The 24,459-nt window shown below is 51.6% G+C and overlaps 1 protein-coding gene across 7 annotated transcripts in view; it reads right to left on the reverse strand.

The window, feature by feature from the left end:
* DSCAML1 (DS cell adhesion molecule like 1) overlaps nt 1-24,459 on the reverse strand; it is a 307,623-nt gene that overhangs the window by 92,898 nt on the left and 190,266 nt on the right. For 6 of the 7 annotated variants that reach the window (XM_043500855.1, XM_038380607.2, XM_038380611.2 and 3 more), the window contains 7 exons: nt 19,957-20,235; nt 17,123-17,398; nt 15,565-15,861; nt 11,595-11,867; nt 5,247-5,525; nt 4,760-4,879; nt 3,495-3,671 (listed from right to left, as the gene is read on the reverse strand). In XM_043500855.1, the coding sequence (XP_043356790.1) occupies nt 3,495-3,671; nt 4,760-4,879; nt 5,247-5,525; nt 11,595-11,867; nt 15,565-15,861; nt 17,123-17,398; nt 19,957-20,235 (1,701 nt within the window). Of the gene's footprint in view, nt 1-3,494; nt 3,672-4,759; nt 4,880-5,246; nt 5,526-11,594; nt 11,868-15,564; nt 15,862-17,122; nt 17,399-19,956; nt 20,236-24,459 lie in introns of those variants that run through there. The other variant, XM_038380613.2, reaches the window with a different exon arrangement.

The following is a 24,459-nucleotide window of genomic DNA, read 5'->3' on the forward strand; positions in this document are numbered from 1 at the left end:
CTGGCATGCTCTCACGACTCCCACCCAGTGTTTGTTAAAGGCAGGAAAGAAGGGTGGAGAAATGGCAACCCAAGGGGTTAAACATCCAAGGAGGATAGAATCAGAGCTGTTTTCTTCACTTGCCACCTGACAAAAGCAGCAGTTCAATCTTTGTGGGGCTGGTGGGTTTGCAGGACCCCAAGCCACACCCATAAATCTCTACATGGGATATTCTCTCTCCATTCTGGGGATCAGCACAGTGCCCATCACTGCAGTATCTGGGCACATGGCACAGACACAGAACCTTCCCCACATATAAGAAGTCTCTAGACCCTTTTCAGCAATGTGGCTTTAAAAGGCCAGTCCCCGTCTCTCTACCGCACACAAGCACATTTTGTTTGGACTCTGATTAACTTTCATTTGACTCCATCCACAGCGACCTGCCTTTAAATGAAAGCTCACACTGATCTCACTTTAATTGGCCTGACATTTCGCTAAACAAAATTAAAAAAATGAAAAAACGAAGAACCCTTATAATGTTTAATTGGCTGTTGTGCTTTGTCTACCTATTCAGTCGAGCCTTTTCAAAGGCTGCCGAGGTCTCTGAGAAACGTAAAAGCACGTGCATAATAAGGTTATGTGCTATTCAAGTCAGCAAGCAACCTGTCCTGGGATGCAATTACACAAGGCAGTGGGGACGAGGGGACAGTTCAAACTCTGGATAGTTCTGCACATTCTACTCTGGATTAATCGTCCAAGCTTTGTACCTGCATTTTATTGAAGTATTTTGTTTGAAATTGCTCTTTGCAATTCATCAATCCACAGGAGAAATTAACACATGTGAGGGGTGGGAGGGAAAGACCTTGGTGAAGGGGCAACCAGAGCCAATCTGTTTGTTTCATTTTGGTGACCAATTTCTAATGTTTGAGTCCTGGCTGGGAACTGATAAGTGCCGGGTGCAGGGATTCGGGAGTGCCAAGCTAGGGAGGCCAGTCCCAGCTGGAGTTGGGGTGGCTGCGTGGCTCAGGCTGGGACTGGCCTCCCTAGCTTGGCACTCCCGAATCCCTGCACCCGGCACTTATCAGTTCCCAGCTTATTTTGTAACGAAAATCTTTGTGCAAACAAATACAAATAGGAGACCCTGGGTGCAGTAAGCATCAGGTGTTAACTGGCCCCATTTAAAGCTAATGGAAATAATCCCCCAACTCCTACCAAACCTGAGCACAGCCATTTGCAGCATGCTGGCAGACAGCCTCAACATGTGGGATGGGTTGTGCCTGGACCAGTCAGAGGGTCTAAAACCTCTGTCCAGCCCCTGCCAGTCCCTAAATATGCCACCATAAAGGTCTGATCCTATGAACCCTTACGAACAGGAGTAACTTTACTCACGTGAGTAATCCCATTGAAGTAAATGAGACACGCATAGATCTACTCACATCTATTTTCTGAATTGAGGCTTTATAACCAACCGGCTGGGGGAAGATGCATTTTAAATAATAAAATCACAAAGAGACAGATCCTGAAATCCTCACTCAGGCAAAGCTCCTACTGACTCCACTAAGAGCTGTGTACGTGCAAGGACTAAGAGGAAAGCATGGGTCATTAAGGGTTAGCCTGTCCAGAGTGCCTTTCTCCCAGTGGATCTCAAAGCATTTTACTTGTGTTAATTAGCTTACCAAAGCCAGGAAGGGTTCAGCACTGAAATGGAACAGGACAGCAACGCTACACTCTTTAAAGGCAGGAAGTACCAACCTGTGAAATTTGGTGAATAAATAGCTCAAAGAGCTCGCTGCAGCCCTGAGTGATATTGCTTCACAGCCTGGTAATAAAGCCCTGAACATCTGACGCTCTGTAACGGAGCCATGACATATTCTTAACTCAAGTGACATGAGTGAACCGCTGCAGTAATGAGCACAATTGGGATAGTCTGCTGCTTCTTTCAGATTTAAGCTCTTGCAACAACCAAACTAAATAAAAAGGAGCTGGAGATTATCTATTCCACTGATAGCAGCGAGAGAGGAATCCAATACCGTGCGCAGTGTGAACAAGGTGTCTAACACCACTAACAGGCCCATACGCAGGGAGTTAGCAAAGCTATTTTCCTTCCTCTTTTCCCCATGGATGATGTAGATTGATTGCCCGGTTTTATTAAGGACAAAGTGTTTTTTGATAGGGTAAGGTAAGCAGCTCCCCGGGGGATAGGAATCAATCCCTCTTTCAGCTCTCTCTGCATTGATTTCCAGGAATTCACATGCTGGCCTGCCGAGGCGGGAAGGGCTTTGTGTGCGATAAAGTATCTCCAAATATAAAAGGAGGGAGCTATCAGATGACACTGCACTGAGCTAGCTGAGACACACCGCTCCAGCGAGGAGAGCCTGGCCCACAGCCAGCACGCAGGGGCTGAGCTACGCAGCACCAGGTAGCAATACATATGATGGAAAATGACCATGCGTCATCTTTAGTACCCAGGTGTTTTGGAACTTTACCCTCCACCTGGCCCCGGGGATTCAATTTAAGACCTAGCTGGGGCATGAGGCAGTGGGGGGAAGAGACACAGGCCCAGAGACCCAGGGACATAAACCCGCCTAGACACTGCATTTGTTACTCCCCTCTGCTTGCCAACACCTGCAGCACACTAGGTGCTGTACAGACAGGAGACAAGGCACCCCCTGCCCTTGAGGACTTAAAATCTAAGCAAATTTGACTCCCAAAACCAGACGGTGAGATGCAATCCTGGCAGCCCGTAAAGGGTCCCATTCACCCCCGCAGAACACCACTGATTCCCTCACCCAGGGCAACTGTCCCAATGAATTTACACTCTGCAGCATAATCACTCCCATGATGGCCCCGGGATCTCTCTGTACCAGCCATTCATCTCTCTGGGTGCCCCTGCCGGTGGGGGGAAGTTCCCCCTGGGGAGAGCTGATCAAACACATTTGAAATTTCGATGACTTTCTTCATCAAAATTTCCCACAACTGGAAGAGTTTTCTGTGAAAATCGAATAACCTGACAGACAACCTCCAAGGCCAGTGTACATGCAATGTCCTACAGCGAAGCAGCAGGAGCCATAGTCTGTGCATTCCACGGAGACCCTCTAGCCGGTTTCCCCAGCTCACTAGGTTTTACCACACACACCTCTCCAACGCCTGGTGTCTTTGTTCTCTCTCTGGGACTCTGTGTTCCAATTTCCTGAGCTCACTGGCACCCTGGCTTTCCTGGCACCCCACTCGCATCCCAACCCCCAGCACGCCATGTGGCTCCACAAGTAACTGACCCTGTCTCTTCCCCACCATGCTGCTGTTCTTTTCCCACAAACGCTCATTTGCTCTCTCCCTCCAAACATTGCAGGCCACCCAGAGTAGGGAGCATGTCAAACACTGAGTCTGTTCCCTGCTTCCCCTCTTCTTTCCTCTCTGCATCCCATTTGCTGGGTGACTTCTCCCCTCTACCCCCTGGCTGGTTCTCCCCTGCTCTCCCCACCTCGGACTCGCTGTGAAACGGCTGAGCTACTTACTCTTGACGGTGAGGAACATGGACTTGCTGATGTCCGTCCCCACGCCGTTGCTGGCCTGGCAAAGGTAATAGCCAATGTCCTCCTCCAGCACATGACGAATAAGCAGTGAGCTGTTGGGAAGGATTTGAATGCGGCCCGTGAGGGGCACAGGATGATACTGCTGGGGGTTCCCGCTTCCTAGGAGGAGAGACAAAGAAACAATCCTGAGAGGACACAGCTGAGGCAGAGAAGGTTTAGGGGCGCCTGAGGCTGCTATTGTCTGTTGTTTTTAAATGTCCCCCAGATTCCTAACGCCTCCCTCTCAGCCTGCTCTGACCTCCCTCTACCCAGAGGAGTTCAAGAGAAAAGACAGCCGCCATTCCTGGGAGAGTCCCATAGAAAGCGTGAGCTCCTGGCTGGGTCTGCACACACAGCTGCCTGCCGCACACAGGGCTCAGAACCCGGCTCATACCATCGGCCAAATGGCGAGCAGATAAAAGATGTAGGCCATCAGCAAAAGTGACACCAGACTGGCTTCACCTCCCTCCACAGCACAGAAGGAGGAGAAATAGCCATGCCTGCTGGGGAGAGGGAGAGACTTAAATGTGTCAAGCTTCACAATGGCACCCTCAGAACGGCATCCAAGCGCCAGCACATCAGCAGCAGCTGCGGTAGAGGAGTGGACTTCTGGGCCGGACAGGCTGAAAAGCCCCAGGACAGGTCTGGTTACAAGACACTGACCTGCGCTGGGATTTTACAAACCAGCAGAGCTCTCTCCTAGGAGCCCTTGCAGATGGGCCCAGAGGGCAGAGCAGTATCTGGAGCATGCTGTGCCAGCCTGCGTGTGGCAGAGAGAAAGAGGGGCTGCAGCCCATGAGGGCCAGTGGAGAAGAGGTTTGCTATTTCCTTTCTAAAATGCCTGGTCAGGCTTCTCAGCTCTCCTCTGGAACGGGCTCAGAGGCTGGTGCAAGGAGGAACACACGTATGCAGGCGCTAGCAGTGCAGGTGGGATCCGAGTGAGCTATAATCCTAGCCGAGCAATATCACATACTGTCTAGCACCGCCTTGCTAAGGCAACTACCAGATAGTGACTAGCATCGAGGAGAGCCCCTGTAAGGGCTGTCATGGGATAGGAAACCCCCACAGGGAGGGGCGGCCACGGCTGCCATGTGCCTTTTCACCCCACAAGCATGTCCTTCGCCCAGGCAGAGCAGCTGCCACGAACGGGCCATTCCCCGAGCCAGGCGTCACATGCGACACGGTGAGACACGGTAGCTCACACCTACCTTTTGCATGCTTCCACATGACCTTGGGAGGGGGGTACCCATCCACAGAGCAATTCAACACCCCCGCTTTGCCATAGATGCCATCCTGGTTGTTGGGCTGCACCACGAAACGAGGCGGCACTGGGGAAAGTTAAAGAACAGCACGGTCACCATGGCTCAAATCCACCATGCCTCTTTGCAGGCTCATCCCGCTGATTCAGTGGCACCAGCCTCCTGCCTGTACTGCTGCAGTCTCACCAGTGCTGTCTCTGTCCCGCTGCCTCATTTCACACCCCACCTGCAGCGCTCTTTTCTCTCCCATCTATGCCTCTGAATGTCTCTCCTCTTGCCATCCTCTACCTCCGTCTCACTCACGCCCAAAGAGGGCACAGGCTGCTTTGGATTGCAACCGCTCAAACAATAGAGAGGACGCCCGTCTTGGTTCAGAGGACAGAACTACGAGCGCGCCCAGCCACGCCCCACCCCCTGGGGCTCCCCAGGCTCTCACCTCGCACGATCAGCTGCCGCTCACGGCTGACTGTGGCAGCGGCGTTGCTGGCGATGCATGTGTAGTTGCCATTGTGCTTGAGGGAGACGCTGGAGATCTGCAGGGAGCTCATGAACTCTTTGCTCTCGATAGTGACCCCCGAGCCAGAGATGATCACCTGCCCATCCTTCCGCCAAGTGATGCGGATGGGCATGTCCCCCGAGGAGACCACGCAGGGGATGTAGAGGAGCTGGCCAATCGAGGCCGGTGGGAACTCAAAGGGCTGGATCAGGGGAGGGACTGGCAAGGCAAGGAGCAAAACAGTGAGGAGCCTGGTTTGGAAGAAGGACCCAGAATCATTTAAAAATTAAGGCTGAAGTCACTGGGGCAAATTCAGCCCTGGGGGGTGTAGACCCAACTCCTATGGCTTCCAAGGAGCTGCTGCGCCCACTCATACTGTGGGGAACTGAACCCAGCACCTTTCTTGTGGCCACACAGTGTTCCCTGTGGCCCCACTAACAGTGGGTGTTATCAGTACTATTTTGCTGACCCACCGTGTCACACCAGGGCAATTTAACATGCCTTTAAGGGGGCACCTGGCCGCAAGTTGAGGGGCTCTGTGCAATGAATGATGTTATGTCTCATGGTGACATCTGTGGCACAAATCTATTGTCACATCAGCCAAGATGGCCCTCACTGCTGGAAACACAGAGGTTTTTATTCCAACAGTTAACGCTCTCAGCAGAGTCCTCTGTGGTGCTCTGGGAGCAGATAAGGGCCGGGGAACCTCTTTCCAATGGGACTAGGCTGCTCCATTAGCTCAGCCGCAGAGGAATGACTCAAGAAGCTGGAGCCATGGAGCCAGCAGTGCCTGTTTTCCATAATTAATGAATAATTAATTGTGTATGCTCTGCAGTCTATTGCAGAGGGGAGGAGGGCTTGGGTATCTGTGCACTGCTCTCTCCCAACACACCTCACAGGCCTCTTTAAACACCAACAAAACAACCCAGCCCCAGCAAGAATTCGGCAGAAGAACCTCCCGTGTTCTAACTCTCCTTGACAAGAACCAGCTCTTGAAGGGTTTTTTATATTCGGCATTAACTTCTTGATGTTGGGACAACTACAAATTCTTCTCTCTCTGGAGCTCCCGCGTGTTCAGCAAGAGCACACCCTAGCTACGGCAGCTCAGGAAAGCTCACAAGTGCACGAGTCCTTTTACTCCACAGACTTGGGTTTCAGAGCCTGGTAATTCACAAGTGGAGTAAGTGCATGTGGGGGTCTCATCCCAGACTCTTAGTCATTTTAGCACAGTGGTGCCAGAGCCCCGGATTGGAATTAACTGGGTGGGGGAGTGCAGTTCAGGCCGGAAGCCACACAGCTGGGCTGGGAGAGTCACTGAACGGGGTCACACGGCAGTGTTCAGGGTTTCCTTCACAGAGAAAGCTTGTCTAAATGTAAGCCCAGTCCAGTCTTGGCTCTGAGTATCGCTATTTAAATCACAAGCACCAAATCCACACAAAATTAGGTTAAAAGAAGATAGAGTTTTAGTCTGCTGCCTGGAATAGTGAGCACAGCTGTTAGAGTGGATCCCCGGGGGGAGGATGCTCTGACAGTGCTGTCAGAGGAGACAAAGAGACCACTAAGGAGAAGAGGTCCCAATGGTGACAGCTGATGGCTTCTGTAGCTGTAAGAAACAGGATGGGTTCAGGGCTCCATGTCTCCCAGAAGCTGCAAGAACTTGGATGAGCAAGAAGGCTGGGCCATGAAAGAGACAGGGATTCCAAACTAAATAGCACTAATGAAATCTGAGCAGGATTTTGAGGCTGGAACGTAAAACTGTTGGAGCCTAAAAGTGACACTCTATGGAGAGCATGGAGATCATTGCACTCCAAGAGACTACAGCCAAAACAGATTTTAATGTAACTGCTGATACAGAATGGGGAGGACATGGGGGTGGGGGATTTCCATCACTCCAAGTGGAAGGACTATCTCATGCTCACCTCCTCTGGATCACAAGAAGTTGCTGACCTCAGGGGGGCACTAAGACATTGTCACTTGGGCGGAGACAAGCTGAGCTGAACTCACTGCTTTTCACTTTCCAATTGTTTCCCAAGGTTGTCTTGTCTCTCTTCTTTTCTAGTAGGCCCCTAATTAGCACAATACAGGGCCCATTCACCCACCCCTGGGCTGGGCTGAGTGCACAGGGTCCGTCTCCTCAGCCCTCACCCCGAAGTGAGAGGGTTACATTTGTAATCAGGACTTTGGGTCAGCGCCTCTTCGGCTCCCTCTCCACTAAAGCGGGGATCAAGCCTCCCAGCTCGGGCAGACAGACTTGCAGTAGCCGGGCTCCAGTTAGCGAGCTGAAAATAGCAATGTGGACGTTCTGGCTTGGGCTGAGTTGGACCCGTAGCTGTCAGAACCCCAGCTCCAGCCCAAGCCAGAACGTCCACACTGCTATTTTCAGCTCGCTAACTAGAGCCCTGCCAGTGCAAGTCTGTCTGCTCGAGGTGGGAGGCTTATTCCCAGCTACAGTATAGACACACCCTTAGTTTCAGCTGAGTCTAGGCAGCACTACTGACAGAACCGGATCCCCGGGCGAGGAGCCCTGGTCCTGCACCCTCAGCTTGGCCTGGAGGTCAGTACGAGGTGATGCTGTAGGAACATGAGTAATGCAGCCGTCCCGAAACCATTACTGCTCCCTACTCCATTGCATGCCCCCTAGTCATACCACTACAGGCAGCAGCCAGAGAAAGCAGCTCAATTCCTTCCTGTCCCAAGCAATTCCCCATTCACGCCACTCCTGGGGAGAGCTCTATGCTGAGCATACCCACAGCATCAGCTCTAAAGTGACTAGCCCCCAAAGAGGCAAAAGCAGCCGGAGACTTAAAAACAGGACTAAGATTTAAAAAAAACTAGCATGAACACACTAAGCACAGGTGCAAGGGGTGCTATAAAGCTTGTATCATCACTTGCTTCGGAAGACTTGCATAACTCACTTGTTGCACTTAATGTGGTCACCCGGAACTTGTGGCAATAAAAGCTTTTCAGCATTTCATGCCATCGCATACTCTATATGTATATACCATTATATTTATTTACTCTGGTCTTTGGAGCAGCTCGGATTGTATTCCAGGGCATTTTCAATTTTTTTCCATGGGTCTTTTATCTGACGGCCAATAAATATATAAATAAATAAACAAACAACATCTAAATTCTGGTATAAATTCTAACCAGCCATGCTGCAGATGAAATAAACCTGTCTCCCTTCCAATCAGAATGGCCCTGTCAGCCAGACCGGAGAACATTTAAATCAGCTCACCTTTCTACAACTGCCACCAACTACTGATCAAGACAGTAAATCCAGGCTCAGAAGGATTTGCATATCAATGGGAACCCAGAATATACGGGTCTGCAGCTCATCTTCACCACACTTACATTCTCTAATGGCACCTTCTAGAGATTGAGAAGAGTTGAATTATGTTATGCTTCACGTGCACACACCCACATAGGCCTTCTCTTGCTCTCTCTCACACACACACACACACACACAAACACACACATTGAAATAAAGAAAAATTGTATGGCTAGCTAACAAAAATGTAACCCTGCCTCATGCAGCCAGAGAAGTGAGAGGTGGGAAAGACCTATGGGCTAACAAAGGGCTGTCCCCTGCTGAAATTTTTTCCTAGTGCTTTGGCCAACCTAGTTCTCAAAAAGAAAAGGAGTACTTGTGGCACCTTAGAGACTAACAAATTTATTAGAGCATAAGCTTTCGTGAGCTACAGCTCGCTACTCTGAAACCTAGTTCTCAAAGTGTCTCAAGTGAGGAGACTCCTGCCGCCTGCTGTTGCAGGCCGAGTTCTTTTGCTGGGAGGCTCCGTTCCTCAATGCAGCCACATGTTGGAGAGACACCCAGGGCATTCTCCACTGCAGTCTCCAGGTACTCCCTGTAAGCCCATCCCTTTCGCACCAAAACTCCAGGCCAGTTTATGGACATTTTCTCCTGAGCTTTAGCACCTGCACTAGACTATGCAGGTGTATAGAACATTGTTGAGATGGTTATCCCTGAGTGAAGGAGGAGAGATTTAGGGTTTGGTGCAAACTCAGGATATCACATGGTTTTCTCAGAAAGCATGATGTTTTCATTCCAAGTTTGGCTTTGTTTACTGTAAACCTGTACTGACGATCCACAAGGGTCAGCTCTCCCCACAGGAGCCCAATGAGTTTTGTAAAACTCAAACTACCAATAAAATCTCAGATGAACTGTAGTTTGACGTGTAAGGTACAGAAAGGATTCGTGACAAGAAGAAGAAGAAATGCAAATGTCCTCTTCCTCTTCCCAGCTCTCCTACTACTCATTTCACACGAACATCAAGGGCTCCCAAACATATGGACAACAGGTGTCTTATTGCCACACTCCCAAACTGTCCACCCTGAACCTACCCCACAAGGAACTCACCCAAGATATCCTCACTTGGAATCCCCCTGAACTCTGCATGACCAGTTGCCAGGATGCCTGGCAGCCCATTAACTTTAGTGCACTAGCAAGTGCTACTGAATGCACTGTGTCCTCTTGAGAGCTTGTGTTCATAGAATCATAGAATCTCAGGGTTGGAAGGGACCTCAGGAGATCATCTAGTCCAACCCCCTGCTCAAAGCAGGACCAATCCCCAATTTTTGCCCCAGATCCCTAAATGGCCCCCTCAAGGATTGAACTCACAACCCTGGGTTTAGCAGGCCAATGCTCAAATCACTGAGCTATCCCTCCTGCCGAGTTTCAGGGGTGGTGGCTTCCAAAATAAAATACCTCCTGCCAACAAAGATACCCAGTGCAGTTACCAACTCTGTAGGGCTCCTGATGACAGAGAAGGCCTTTCTGCAGATCTCTGATCCATGCCATCTACAGAACACAGCTTCCTCCATGTTCCTTTTGCAAAGCCTTGGAGGAGAGTACGAGCTAATCAAGTGGCAGAATTCATAATCAGCATGGATGTATGCTCCTGCTAACCCAATTCCAAATAAGGCTATGAAGGATGGGGCATCAGAACAAAACCCAATGCAGAACTCAAGGGCATTCCAGAAATACTCGGCTCCGCGAGACGGAGAGAAAGAACTGCCCTTCTTCTCCCCTGCTGTGGCTGTGTTTGTCGAAATGATTTACTGCACCCACCGAGCTGGCGACAGGCTGAGGAGCCCCGACAAGCCTGAGGATGGAAGATACTGTAGCATCGCACGCTTATAACACAATCTCAGCAAGTCACTGGAATGGAATGCATCAGATTCAATTCATTAGGACTGATAGCTCCCTGAATGGGGCTGAATAATTGATGGGCTGTAGAAGCTTTTAAGATGTTCTGTATGCTCGGAAGACTGAGTGTATTATTTTTTTAAAAGCTAACACACACTGTAAAACCTCAACGAAGGTGATCTGAGCAAAGGTTAGATGTTTTAATACTTTGTGTTTACACTGTAAATTCTTGCTCCATTGCTCGTAATGGGAAATGGATACACTATGGAGAGGGGCAGCAGAGGGAGCGGCAGGTCCAGGCAGTTATTCAGCAGTAACTGAACTAATTCACTGGGGCTGCAGCAGCTAACCCAGAATGATGGGAATTGATCTTGGACCCATGTAACGTTAGCAATGCAAGGCCACGGTCTGGACGAAGAGCCCATGGTGTGTCCAATGGAGCAAGACGCGTCCCTGCTTGGCTTATCCATCTTCATCCCACAACTTGCTCACAATTATTCGAATGCAACCTCTGCTCTGCCTGGGCCTGCAAATGTGCGACCCATGGTGAAGAAGTTGTCCACGTGCAACTGAGCACTGAGAGCTATTGGTGCCCCATGGCTGTGGGTGGGAGGCAGACTAGTCAGTGCAGCCGAAAGGCCCAGAAGAGCACGGGAGGGGAGAGGTGCCTCATGCAGCATCAGTCAAGATTGCCTGGGACTGGCAATTGGCAAAGGCTTCTGCAACGAACATCTCGCAGGCAGGAGATTGGGGATTTTCCAGCAGCATTCCTGACGGTTACCCTTTCTCCCCTCCCCACAGCTGGGCTCCCCAAGACCAAACAAGGCTGAGGTGACTGTGCTCTTCAGTTACAACTCACCTATGTCCCTCTTGGTAAAACCCAGGCATGGTGGGATAGTTCTGACTCTGGTGTGCGTGCGTGAAAGAGAGAGAGAGAGAGAGAGAATGCCAAAAGGACAATGCTGAAATTAGCCAGCTGGGCTGCTGGCTGCAACAGGCACCTCCCTGAAAGTCCCCTGCAACTAACACATGAGAGACTCCAAGAACTGGCAGGACACCAGAGTAGGAGAGTGAGTCCCCTGCTAAAGCCAGGGACCACTTCAGCACTCCCATCCTCCTACCTTTCACAGTAACGTGGACGCTCTGGCTGATAGAGAGCTGCGGCTGGATCAGGACGCTGCAGAGATACTCCCCTTCATCCATGCCCTTCTGCACATCCATCAGCTTAAGGGTCCCATTCTCAAAGACCACCTGGCGGTGGTTATCTGGCAGCAGCAAGGCATCCTTGTACCACTTGATGGAATAGTATGGATACCCGATCACCCTGCAGTTGATGAAGGTATCCCTACCCGCCACTGCTGTTATATTCTTCATGGCTCGGATACTCGGGGGACCTACATTGTGGGAAGGAGGAAAGAGGCAGGCTAGGTTAATTCCGAAGAGCAATTTGTTTGCACACAGATCTGTTGCTATTTCAGAGCACATTTCATAGGCAAGATAAACACTTAGGGTTTGCTCATGTTTGGGAAGGGGGAGGCAACAGCTCAAATATGGGTGAGCTCCCCCCATCCTGCACGCACTCAGAAATTGCAGAGCCAGCTTTTGATAAACTTTGGCACCAGAGTCACTTGTGCACAAAGGGTGGGATATTCCAAAGCGCCAACACAGCACAGGAGAACGCACCCCCACTGAAAGTTGCTGGGGCATGTGCTCCAGAACCACTTAGGTGCTTTTTAAAATCACAGCCAAATTGTGTGGGTGTCACTTCTACACTCAGCTGTGAAAGTTCTGTCCACGGGGCACTCTCTGCGTACCTCTGAAACCACCCCCAGTAATGCTAGGGACGGCGCGGCTTTGCTGAGGAGGTTGTATGTTTCTGTGCTGCTTCCCTAAGCTCCATTCAGCTTCTAACACACTTACAGCTGCCCTGCATGTCTCTGTAAAAAGGAATATGCCAGGAGCAGGACCTCCCACCACCAATCTCAACTGCAAACTATTTTACCTCCACTTTAATATCAGCCTGCCTGAGCCTCCAGCAAGGGATCCATGTTTTGCTGAAAAGGCACTGTTTAGCAGTTTCTTTCTGGCTTTCAGACTGGTTTATGGATCAGGAGAACACTACACTTGAGTATTTCAACACCATGTGTCTTAGATCAACAATCATATTGTTCTCCTGGTTGTCCACTGTTGCCTAAATGAAACAGCAAACTAATACTCCACCTACAGTGTAAAGATCAACTATATCTTGACTCCCAGCCTGAGGCGAAATGCAGAACTCCGAGTTAATGCAGGACACTGTTACGGGAGATGCATTTCCTTGGCATGTAACACAAACGCATTCAAAAGCAGTTTGCTGCTTTCACTTTTTAATGCTTTTCCTATCTCTCCTACCCACTCTCTCCAAAAATTACTGAGAAGGAATTTCACAATGGGGGAGTTTTTTCTGGAAGCTCTGAAAATAAGATGAGATTGGGGATGGGCGGAGGCAGAAGTGGGGGAAGGTGCTTTGGTGATGCTTTCAGCTGCCTCATGTTCTGGTAAAGCCACAACTTCTAATGCTCCAAAGCAGTCGGGAAATAATATAAAAAATGGATTTAAAAACGCTCTTTCTGCCAGCCCTCGTTCTGGGGTGCCGATGGTAAACAACTTCAAAAACAGAGAGTCCATCAAAAGAAAACACCCAGCAAAGAAAAAAGTATCTTATAAGAAGCATCAGCCACAAAGTTCTCCCCTGAGCACTGAAGGGGAAAAGGGCTGCACACCCCCAGACAGTTTTGGGAGCGTAGTGGAAACAATCCAGGCAAACCTAGAGCTACCAACCCTTCCTGCCTCTATCTTGACTCAAATTCAGCACCGGTAGCTTCAGATCCAGCTAACTCAAATAGGGCAGCCATTATTCAGGAACGCACACCCATGCATTATACTGGCCACGGAACGCTGGCTTCTTGACCAGCAGAAAAGAAAGGGTGTGGTGGGTGTGTAAAAGTGGGAGTAAATTTGACAGAGGACTTGGAAAAGTTTTAAAAACTTGCTCCTGATGAACAGCCCCTTGGCCCTGTCAGAGAGATGTGCATGTACCCAGACTAAGGAACCCTGCATTCTAATCTAGGGATCTGTAGTTAAAGAACAAAAAAAAGTTCAACAACAAACTTTGCTAGTGGTTCCCATTGCTAAGCGATGAACTTGCTCCAGATTTAGCGATCAACGGCTGCCAAAGCCCAGCTTCACTGGACTTCCAGACAAACACCATCGCAAACCGGAGACACAGATGAACACGGCCATTCAAACTTGCTTCTGGTAGATAAAATAATGTTACTTTTGGCTTTGTCTAGCTCGGAAGTGGTCAATCGGAAGCTTTAACTGTTAACGGTCACCCCGGCTAATACTGTACCTTGTGTCTTAGAATTTTGCCCACCAGAAGTCCCTGTAACGCAAAGAAGAGCATGCTCCAACCATAACAAGAGGAATGATTAACAGCACAATGGATTTTAGCAGACAAAGAAAATACAGCTCTGACAAATCAAAGAGAAAATTCAGCTCATTTGTCATGATTTAACAAATTGGCTCGCCATCGGGTTTAATCACATTCCAATGCCTAGGGGCAGTTAGTGCTGGGAAGGAAGGACAGAGTCAGAGTTATGAGGTGAACAGGTCAGAGGTGAGGCAGGGCCCCAAGGCACTGTGCAGTTAAAACAAGTAGGGAAAAGTTAGGCTGAGGCTTTGCAGGGCACATTCCCGCTGGCCATCACAACTGCTCACCCTCTGGGACTGGGCACGTGATCAGCTGGAGCCACTCTCTGGGGGAACAGACATATTTACCAGCTGCACTTTGATCAACAGGATGAGAGCAGAATGGGTGCATGCGCTAGCTCTCATCTCCAGGGAGCTGGGCTCTAAATCCTCCCAGGGATTAGTGGGAATTAAATTGGTGGCTCCTCCCAAAGGCAATAGTTGGTGAAGTTGGCAATATTTGCTCAGAAACCAATGACTGGTATTGCTGGGGGTGCTGCAGAGAACACTGCAGGTTAGGACCAAGATGCATTAGGTTTAGAAGGGAGGAGAAGATTGAAATAGCAGGAGGTGGAGCAGATCAGGGCTGAGTTACACTGGCAAAGCTGGGGCCGTGGGGCAAGCCTGGAATTGGGGGTGCTGCAGGTCAGGACTGCTGTGCACTGGCAGGGCGGGGCATACGATGCTTGTACGCTTCCTAACTTCCGGCAGCAAAATCCTTCACTTTGATGAGCGTTAGTTTCTCCCACAACATTTGCAGAAAAAGAAATGGAAGGGACATGCAGTTTTAAGGTGGAAACTGCAATGAACTTCGCTGGCATGTGACAACCACCAGCTTTGGGGGGATCTGGATCTGCAGTCTGCCCCAATGTAGCCCTGGAACATAACCCCTAAGGAGCAGGGAACCACATGGCACTGAGATGCGGGGGCTTTCCTCAGTCAGCACCTCTGCAGCACAGTGACCCTGACAACTCCCAAGGAATAGTGCAGAGCCACTCTCCGAGAGCTGGACCATGAGACATGGCTCTGCTTTACAAACTGAGATGTTTGCCTCAATATGTTACAAAATGTTTCGAATGGGACAGCCACCACCTTGGGATGGCTAGCCAGTGCCAGACCGGGGCCCATCCAGCCCAATCTCCTGTCTCCGACAGCGGCCGGCACCAGATGCTTCAGAGGAGGGTGCAACCCATTCCCCACTGCTGAAGCTTGGCTTCGGGAGAGCAACATAGGGGTTCACCACACTCCTCGTGGATTTTAATCCTCTAACACAGCTGTAGATGTCCACAATAGCCACATAAACACCCGATTCTTCTGGGATTCCTGCTAAGATTTTGGCCTCAATATAATCTTGTGGCAATGAGTTCCGTAGGCTCCCCACGTCCTGCCTCACTTGATGAACCACAGGGAAGGTTTGTTCGACCAAGTGCATGCTGATGATTTGAAGCAACTTTAAAAGTACAGCAAGGGCAGTGGGGGAGCTGGGTGGAACAGCACAAAAGAAGAGCGATTCTACCAAAAAACAGAACAGAACAAAGCCCAGTATGAGTCCTATGCTGATATTTAAAAGTAGACAGGCACCTCTTACGTTTATTCGCGCTTGGTATTCGGCGCTGCCCACCGAGTTCCGCGCGGCGCACCGGTACACCCCTCCGTCCTTGATCTGCGGGCTGGTCACGTTCATGTGGCTCACGGTGGTGCCGTCCGACATGGTATACTGATTGGTGCGGTGCCCGTTGTCCCTCTGGATGGGCTCATCATCCAGGGCCCAGGTGATGGTGGGTGGGGGAGCGCCTTTGGCAGCACACATCAGGGAGAACTGCTCACCTGGGTTGACCACTTTCTCGCTGAAGGAGGACACAATCCGGGGGGTCCCATCTAGGAGAGACATCCAGAGAGGGGCATGTTAGGGCTTCAGGCTGGGGCCCTCGCAAGCAGCTGCATTTAGGCACAAGCTTGACGAAGGGTTTGAAACACTACTTAGACTGTCAGTTCTCTGGGGGCAGGGGCATCCTGTTCTGTTTGTCCAGCGCCCAGCACAATTGGGTTCTGGTCCAGGGCTGTGGCTCCTAGTGCTTCCACGACACAGATAAACAACAAACCAATGGGGTGAACGTGCCTGACACGCCATGCTCCCTGGCCAGGGCCCCACCATGCCCAGCCTGCGTTCCCCAGGGAGGAGGGCTGCTGCTTTCACAGGGGCTGGTGAGAACCGAGGGGACATTGGCTTAGTAGCATTTTTCAGAGGAGACATAAAAGGGAGCATGAGGGGCAGGGACATAGGGCTCAGCCTGCACCCTGGCACATGCACTCAAGGGAAGGACACTACTTGGGAGGCAGAGGAGGGAGGATGCCTTTGGGGAGGATGGGCACATGCTCAAGGCCAGGGGACCACAATGAGCCCCATCTGGGCAGCTCCTCCTTTCTCCATCTAGTTACTGTTACTTATTTTGCTTTCTTGGTACAGACCCTCTCTGCAGAGGACAGGGCCCAGCTGTGGTTCTCTCCCTGCAGTTACTACAGCAGGTTACACTAAAGTCCTGGCCATCTGTTATCAAAAGCACCCTAGGACCTTCACTAATGGAGAGCAACTTCCTGACCACACCATGTCTGATAACTACATTCTGCCTCACCCAACTCCTCCTGCAAACGGGAATTCTTCTTCTTTTCCTTTCCTGAAATACTGAGCAGCGTTGCTAGGTGCTGTTAAATAACTGTTGGTTCTGCCCCACAGACGGCTGCATTTCAGTGCTGGGTTGACCCCTACATCGCATAGGCATTGCATGGCGTAGGTCAGTGAATTGTTGTGAAGCACCTTGGGAGCGTCCAAGCACTTGGGCAAAGCACGGGGAGCGCTTGGCATCGCAGAATCTCACTTCCAGGTGCAGAAATGGGCAAAGCTTGCAGCTGTGTATGGACACAGCTCTGGAACCCACTGACCAGTACACACATGCCTGGACACAGGCCAGGAAGCAGGGGAGAAGGGTCTAATTAAGGGGCAACAGTCTCCTCTCCTAGCGATGCTGTAAATCTCCCCTGCACTTGTTCTGCACACAGAGATTTCATGGGTGGCAAAGGACACTGGAGAGACCCTCTAATGACTCCCCTCCTCACCGTCATGGCTGAGAAGCCGACTCACCCTCCAGCGCAATGATGGAGAAGTCCTGCGCCGTTTGGGCTTTCCGGGTGGCGAAACACTGGTAGGCCCCAGAGTGGCTCTTCTGCGCGGCAGTGATGAGGAGGGTCTCGTTGCTAATGCCCCGGATGGAGATGTAGTCGTCCAGCACCACCAGGTCTGTGTTGCGATACCAACGGAGGGCATACTCTGGCGAGCCTCTGAGGGCGCAAGAGAGGATGACTGTGCTGCCAATGCCAGTCTTCAGCTTCTTTGGCGTGAGGCTCACGTGCAGAGGGTCTGTGCAAGACAGGGTGAGAAGCAAAAGAAAAAAACACTCAGGGCTCATGGCCTGGGGAAAGGATTTAGCGATCTCTCTCTCGGCACAGGAGGTGGAAGGCCCCAGGGGAACCCGACTGGCGCCAGCCGAGTTGCACCAGGGCAGAATCTGGCCCATCACACTGAGGGGCAGCGAGGTCTCCCTTCTACTCCCCGGGCTGCAGCAGGAGGATACCAGCAAGCTGCTGTCGGGAACGCTGCAAGTGACCTGCCACAGTGAGCACAGCAAGGCCTTGGCTTCACTAGGAATCAGGTGTGTTTTCAACACGCGCTAGTGAGCACACGCTCAAATCCTAGTGCAGACAAGGCAATTTGTATTCGAACGTGTGTTTGCTGGCTGGGGTCAGGAGTCTGCCTCGACCAGCAAACTCCTGGGAAGGGTAGACCAGCTGCAGGCCCAGACCCCTGCTCCTAAGCCTTTCCATCAGCCGCTGAGTCAAGAGCAAGAATTGATTTGGCGAGGGGAAAGGGGGCCTGCTGGAATCAGGAGCCTTACACAAAACCTACCCCGATGGGGGCTAGATGGGGGGTTAGTGCAACTGCACCCAGCACTGCCAGGAGGAACCATCACAGTGCAGGGGGCAGGGCAAGGCTGGCGTGACAGCTGGCACCAGCGAGGCTGGGAGATGGAGCACTCCTTGCACAGCGCACTCCATGAGTCCCTTGATTAACGTGGTCTCTCTCCCGGGGAAACATTAGCCTGACTGCACATGAAATGTCATTGCACAATAAGCCAGGTGTGTCCCAGACTTTCCTCAGAGTCTTCAGCAAGGGCCCCTCATCTTAATGTCACCCCCACACACGCTCCTCTGCGTGGTGTGGGCAGCATGCCCACCAGCCTGGAGTGCGGGGGGCAGGCAGTGCCTCCCCTGTGTATCGTTTTCGCTCTGACTGCACAGGAGCTGGCGTGAAGGGGCTGGCTGCGTTTGGAAACGGACATCGTGGCGGGCTGATGTGTTAGGTGCGACAGGCCTGCTCTGAGCAGAGACTTCCCTGGAGCTGCCCACTGAGCGTGCTGCTGTGTTGGGTGGAGCCTCCCGTTCCGATCCAGCCCCATGTGCGCCTGCCTGGGCATGTCGAGATTTTAGCCCCTCCACAAACTCGCAGAACATGCCGAGTGTCGCTGTGGGAGCTGGGGCAAACATGCCTCCCACCCCAGGGCCATGCTGCATAGCTGGGTTACTGGGGACCGAGGAGATCCCCAGGAACAAAGCCTGCAATAAATGCATGTCCTCCCCAGACAGAATTTACTGTTTGGCTGGAGTTTATTAAACATAAATTCAAACACAACACAACATGCAGGCCCTGAATATAAAACTAACACTAATAACCCAACCAGTCACACAACACAATGCTCTGGTTTTCCTCCAGTCCTGGTCTGTTCCCTCCATTAAAATGGTAAATCTGGGGCTCTCTGAGATATTTTGCTGTGATATAAATAAACAAACTTCTTTCAAATGCTCTGAGCTCTACGTGTAACAAGGCGTGTGCTCTGGCATACAGCACAGGCATGTCCCTGAGGCAATGTACCAGGCACTGTACGATGGCCAGGGCCAAGAAGGCGACTTCATTTTGATCACCCATCCACCGACAAAGCCCTGGCTGGGATGATTTAGTTGGGGATTGGTCCTGCTTTGAGCAGGGGGTTGGACTAGATGACCTCCTGAGGTCCCTTCCAACCCGGATATTCTATGATTCTATGACTCATGCAGTTCTGGAACAGGGACCAGCAATAGCCAGGCTAGAATCCCTCAGAACCACCTGCCCCATGCAAACAAACAGCCCTGGGATGACCTCAGGCGTGTCTCCAGATTCCTGGCCAGAACTTTGGAACAACCCAAGAAGGGGCTGCCCCCAGACAATCCATCCCAGGTTAACAGAGAGCCAAGGAATGCCGGGCCAGGACTTTGGGAGGTTAGAGAGGACGCCCCCACTATGGCATGATCAATGAAATCCAGAGTTGCGCACCTCACTATTGCTAATGTTTAAGGAGAAGACAGTAAAATAGGCCATAACACTAACACATAGAACATAACCCAGGGCATATAAAACCCACGCAGGCCACGGCATCAGAGCAACCGAACCTGACATGCAAGGGAGAAGAGAAATCAAAACTCAGTTACAGCACTGGGCTATCCGGCAGCAGTCACGATTCCCCTCTAACACCCACTTTGGCTGATTGTTCAGGCTCTGGGGAGTCCAGGTAGGCCCTTTCTGATCTGAGCAAAGATGGGCCTGAACCATGGACCTCAGATCCAGATTGGAATCCCACTTGACCCAAAGTCTGGAAGGGGGAGGGGGTGGGATCCACCCTCTTGGCCCATGCCCAGTTCCAGTATTAATAAAATGAGATGAACAGAAACCAGGCTTACTGTCTCTGAGGAGATGGATGGATCCTTTCTAGAGATGTGCCCACCTCCCATTCCCCTGATGAGCCCACTGCCCCCAACCCCCATTCCCCAGATGTGCAATGGAGCAGCCCATAAGTTTACATTCTCCATTGTTTTGTTGGCTCTCACCTATGACTGTGAGGGTCCCGGTGACTTCGGCCGACCCGAAGGTGTTTGTGACCTCACAGATGTATGTCCCACTGTCCTCCACACGCAGGTCACTGATTGTCAGTCCTGTGATGCGCTTGGTCCACCTGCTGTCTGCAGGGAGTGGGCGCCCATCCTTGATCCACCGGATGGCTGGGTTCGGGTACCCGGAGGCAATGCATGGAAGCTCCACCAGCTGGCCTGCCTTTACCTCCCTGGACTGAAAGCCATCTAGGATGGTAGGGATGGATTCTGCTGGGTCTAAGAGCAGAGAGGAAACAAACTGCTCAAAAGCAGATATGGAGCAAAGGCCGACACACCCTTTCTTCAGCCTGCACCATCTGGCTGGTGCATTACGTGGGGGCGGAGGGCAAACTAGAGCATTTGGTTATAAACATTGGGGACCCAGGAGTCTTGCCTGAGCCATCACCAGGACAGGGATACCGGGGAAGGCCTGTGCTTAGTGACCTGGGGGCAGCCACACAACTCAGCTACAAACTATCCAGACACAGGCGCTCCTCCTCTGAAGACCCCTGGTTATTCTAGATGGCAGGACAGCCACGGCATGGCCAGGAATGGGGCAGCCAGCTGTGGCCCTGGGTCCAGAATGAACACATGCTGCTGCTTTTGGGCTGGCCAGTGCAACGTACCCAACCTACGATCTCAGTTGGGGCCCTGCCAATTGCAGCACGGTTTTCATGAATACATGAGGTAGGGACAGGTGAGGGCAGGTGGGGGCCTAGCATGTGCTCAGCAAGCAGGGTGACTGGCCTAGGGTAGGGCAATACCTGGGCTGACCTTCCCTCTCCCCCGGCTCTTCCCAGGAAGGCTGGGAGACACACTCACTAGGAGAGGGTGAGATAAATACAGCACTGTAGGAACTACGCAAGGGGACCTAACTTGTGCAAAAGACACAAATTCTGTCGTATATTTCAAAATTTACAAGGACAGGGGCCCATCGGGCGGCCAGGAGGGGAGAAAATTAATCACAGAGTCTTAGGCATGAAATTCAATTCCAGCGGAAAGACACGGTTTTCATTGCTCCCACGCTGCAGTAGAAAGCCATGGCATGGAAATACTAGCCATGGCCAGCACGGGGCCAAGCCAGATTGAGCGCCCCCACCCCAAAATAGAACACACCCCATCCTGGGAGAGGACAGCGCAAAGCCCAGGAGGGGTGAGTGGAGGGGTCCTGTCCATATGAGAAGACTGTATGAAGCCTGGTGAGAGGGTCTGGGGGGTCTTGACCTCAGGAGAGGACAGCGCAAAGCCCAGGGAAGGGGCGGTTCCTGTTCATGCCCTTCAGGTAGGGACACATACCAGTAAGAGGTCTGAACGTCTGGTCTGCCTAGCTGCTAACTCTGGCACAACATGCCACGCTCCCTGCTGCAAACCCAGCTCCACCTCCTTCCCCGGGCCTGCCTCCTCGTGGGCAGATGTTGCCAACAGGTGACACAGGACCCTGCCCTTCAGACAACTACTTCGCCCAATAGCCATGGGGCGGCAAGGTGGTGGCTCTTGGATACGAATGACAATGCACAGGTCCTCAGCTGAGAGGTGCACTGGGGAAGTACAGGGTGCTAGCAAACTTTATTTAACCCATGCAACCCCGCTGTGGGGTAGCTACGTATTATCCCTCCTCTACTGATGGGGCCTGGAGATAAAAGTGACATGCCCACGGTCACACAGCGAGTCAGTGCCAGAACCTAGGAGCCCTGGCTTCCATTCTCCATCTGCCCCTCTGTTCACCACGAGCCCACACTGCACAGCCAGGGCACAGCCATCAACCAGTTATAACACGGGAGCCAAAACCAACACAAACAAGGCCAACAAACATATGGTCAAGAACTAGGGATTCGAAGTTGATTGGTGCAAGGGGTGATTTGAATTCAAGCTGAGTGAAGTCCCTCCAAATCAGAGTAACTTGGGCAGGCAGTGAAGCCTGGAGCTCCCCACGACACCCAGCAGTACAGACTGCGCTGTCTGCTGCAGTATCACTTGCATCTTCATCACATCGCATCGGGCTGCTCACATACCGGCCTGTCACATCACATCACATCACATCCCGGTGTCATGCTGCATGGCTTCCCAGGATACCTAACTGGCAGCTGTACTTCACTTCCAGGTTGGGGGGGGAGTGGAGTGGGGCGGGGCGAGGCTGGAAGACAGGTGGGCAATTCAATTGGCAGATGAGCTAACTTGGATGGAAGGCGGCTTGCGGCTGCATCTGGTTCTGCATGAAGAGCTGCCACTAGAGAGATCCCTCTCTGGCCAGCCAGACCTGAGCCAAGCCCCTGCACCTCTTCCAGTACCTCCTGATGATGGACCAGGAATGCAGGGGGGGTGTCTGTGCCTTGTTCAAGGAGCTGACTCCGAATCTCATTAACCTCCACAAAATCGCTTCCAGCACCACCTCATCCTGTGTCACTCTGCCCTGTGTCACTGTGAGGAGAGTCAGTGGACAGCAGGGAAAGGTGAGGACAATTGTTAAAGTGTGCCAAAGGCCAGGGTCAACTGTCCTGACACAGCTCAGGCCGGGGGCTCCAATCCTGACCTGTCACCCCCCAAAAACCTTCTTAAGCCCTGGGATCCCCACATGCACCTCTGCCTAGATACTTCAGTCCCGACCTCTAGTGCCTCCTGCTTTCCTGGTCCTGCCCCCAACACCCCACACAAACACACAGCTCAGCCCACGCCCCTCAGTGCTCATCTGCAGTACCCCCTGCACTTAATTCCAGTCGTGGGGTCCCCACACCAGCCCTGCCAACGCCCTTCAGACCCGAACACTCATGCCCCCTGTAATTCCAGCCCTGGGCTCCCCCACACCAGCCCTGCCAATGCCCTTCAGACCAGAACGCTCGCACCCCCTGCAATTCCTGCCCTGCGAAGAAACTGCCGTGGTCATTTCTGCCAAGTGGAAAAATGCTCAGGAAGGAGTGGGCTGGAGTCACCGCTCACGTGTGCTTATGACCTTGGCGGCCTTTGAACAGAAGCCCGTGGAGGTGAATGGCAAGTGCATTAACTTGCTGTACTATCAAGAGCCTCTCTAAGAACTCTATAATGTCCAGCTCATAATTAATATATAGAGGGAGTTAAGTCCATTATACTGCTAAGAAAATGGAAGTCAATGTAAATAACTGATCTGCTACCTTTTGAGGGCAAGAGCCATAAATTAGTACATGGTAAGAGCTCCTTCCAGCAGACAGGAGCCCAGCACGGGTCCTGGCATCTTGGCCAGGGCACAGTGCCTGGGTTTTAGATCTACCCCATACAGATCCCAATGATTCCCATGTCAGGCTCTGTGACAGGGTGCTGGAAAAGAATTGCTGACTCAGCCCTCTGTCACGCCAGCACCCATGAAAGGAAGTAAATTGGAGCTTGCTAGAGAAAACCTGCACCTAACTGGTGAATGGGAGACAGCTGTTCACCCTATTAGCCAGGAGGAAGGAAGCCAGGTGGGGGAGTGGAAGCAGAGCAATAGCTCTTCCCTCCCTGGTGCACACATTAGAACCCAAGCTGTGTATGGTGAAAAGGTTGGCAGGAGCACAACCCGTAAACCAACGACACCAGTGTTTACTGAACCCCAGGGTCTCTGAGTGACCCTGTCGGCACAGCAGGGGCAGGAACCAAGAGGGCCCTGCAGCACCCTGCCACAGGCTCCTGTCTGCAGAGTCACACAAGGAGCAATCAAACAGGACCCGAGCCAAGCCCCTCCATGGGGCAACTTGTGCTGGATTCTTCTTGTCAAGAGCTAGCACTCCTGGGGATGAACAGGAGGATAAAATGTTCCCATCTCCACCCCTCGCCCCATCCAGGCTTTCACTCATCCTCATTCTCTCTGTGCTACCACCATCTCCACACCCACAGAAAAAGCAAATAAACAACCCCCCACCCAGGTAATATAAAGGCCATTGTCCCTGCTGACTGGAGGAAACAGAGAGAGAACTATGGCCAAGATTTCCCAAAGTGCCTAGTGACTCAACTCATCACAATGCAGAGTAAACCTGCGGAACTCATTGCCAGGGGATTCTGTGAAGGCCAAAAGTATAACTAGATTTAAAAAAAAGAATTAGAAAAGTTCATGGAGGATAGCTCCAACAATGGCTATTAGCTAAGATGGTCAGGGATGCAACTCCATGCTCTGGGTGTCCCTAGAATCTGAGTGCCAGCAGCTGGGACTGGACGACAGGGGATGGATCACTTGATGCTTACCTGTTCTGTTCATTCCCTCTAACACACCTGGGATGGGCCACTGTTGAAGGATAGAATGCTGGGCTAGACGGACCATTGGTCTGACCCTACATGGCCATTCTTAATTTGAGATGCCAGAAAAGATGGGTGCTCAGCACCGTCTGAAAATCTAGCCCCTTTCAAGGCTCATGCTGGACTTCCCAGTCATATTAGAACCTCCTGGGCTGTCCTTTTATGTGCATACACTTTACCATTTTGGGAGACTTCCGATATCATGGTGACAGGAGCCAGATA

Source organism: Dermochelys coriacea, chromosome 22 (genome assembly GCF_009764565.3).
Source record: "Dermochelys coriacea isolate rDerCor1 chromosome 22, rDerCor1.pri.v4, whole genome shotgun sequence".
Classification (NCBI taxonomy): Eukaryota; Metazoa; Chordata; order Testudines; family Dermochelyidae; genus Dermochelys; species Dermochelys coriacea.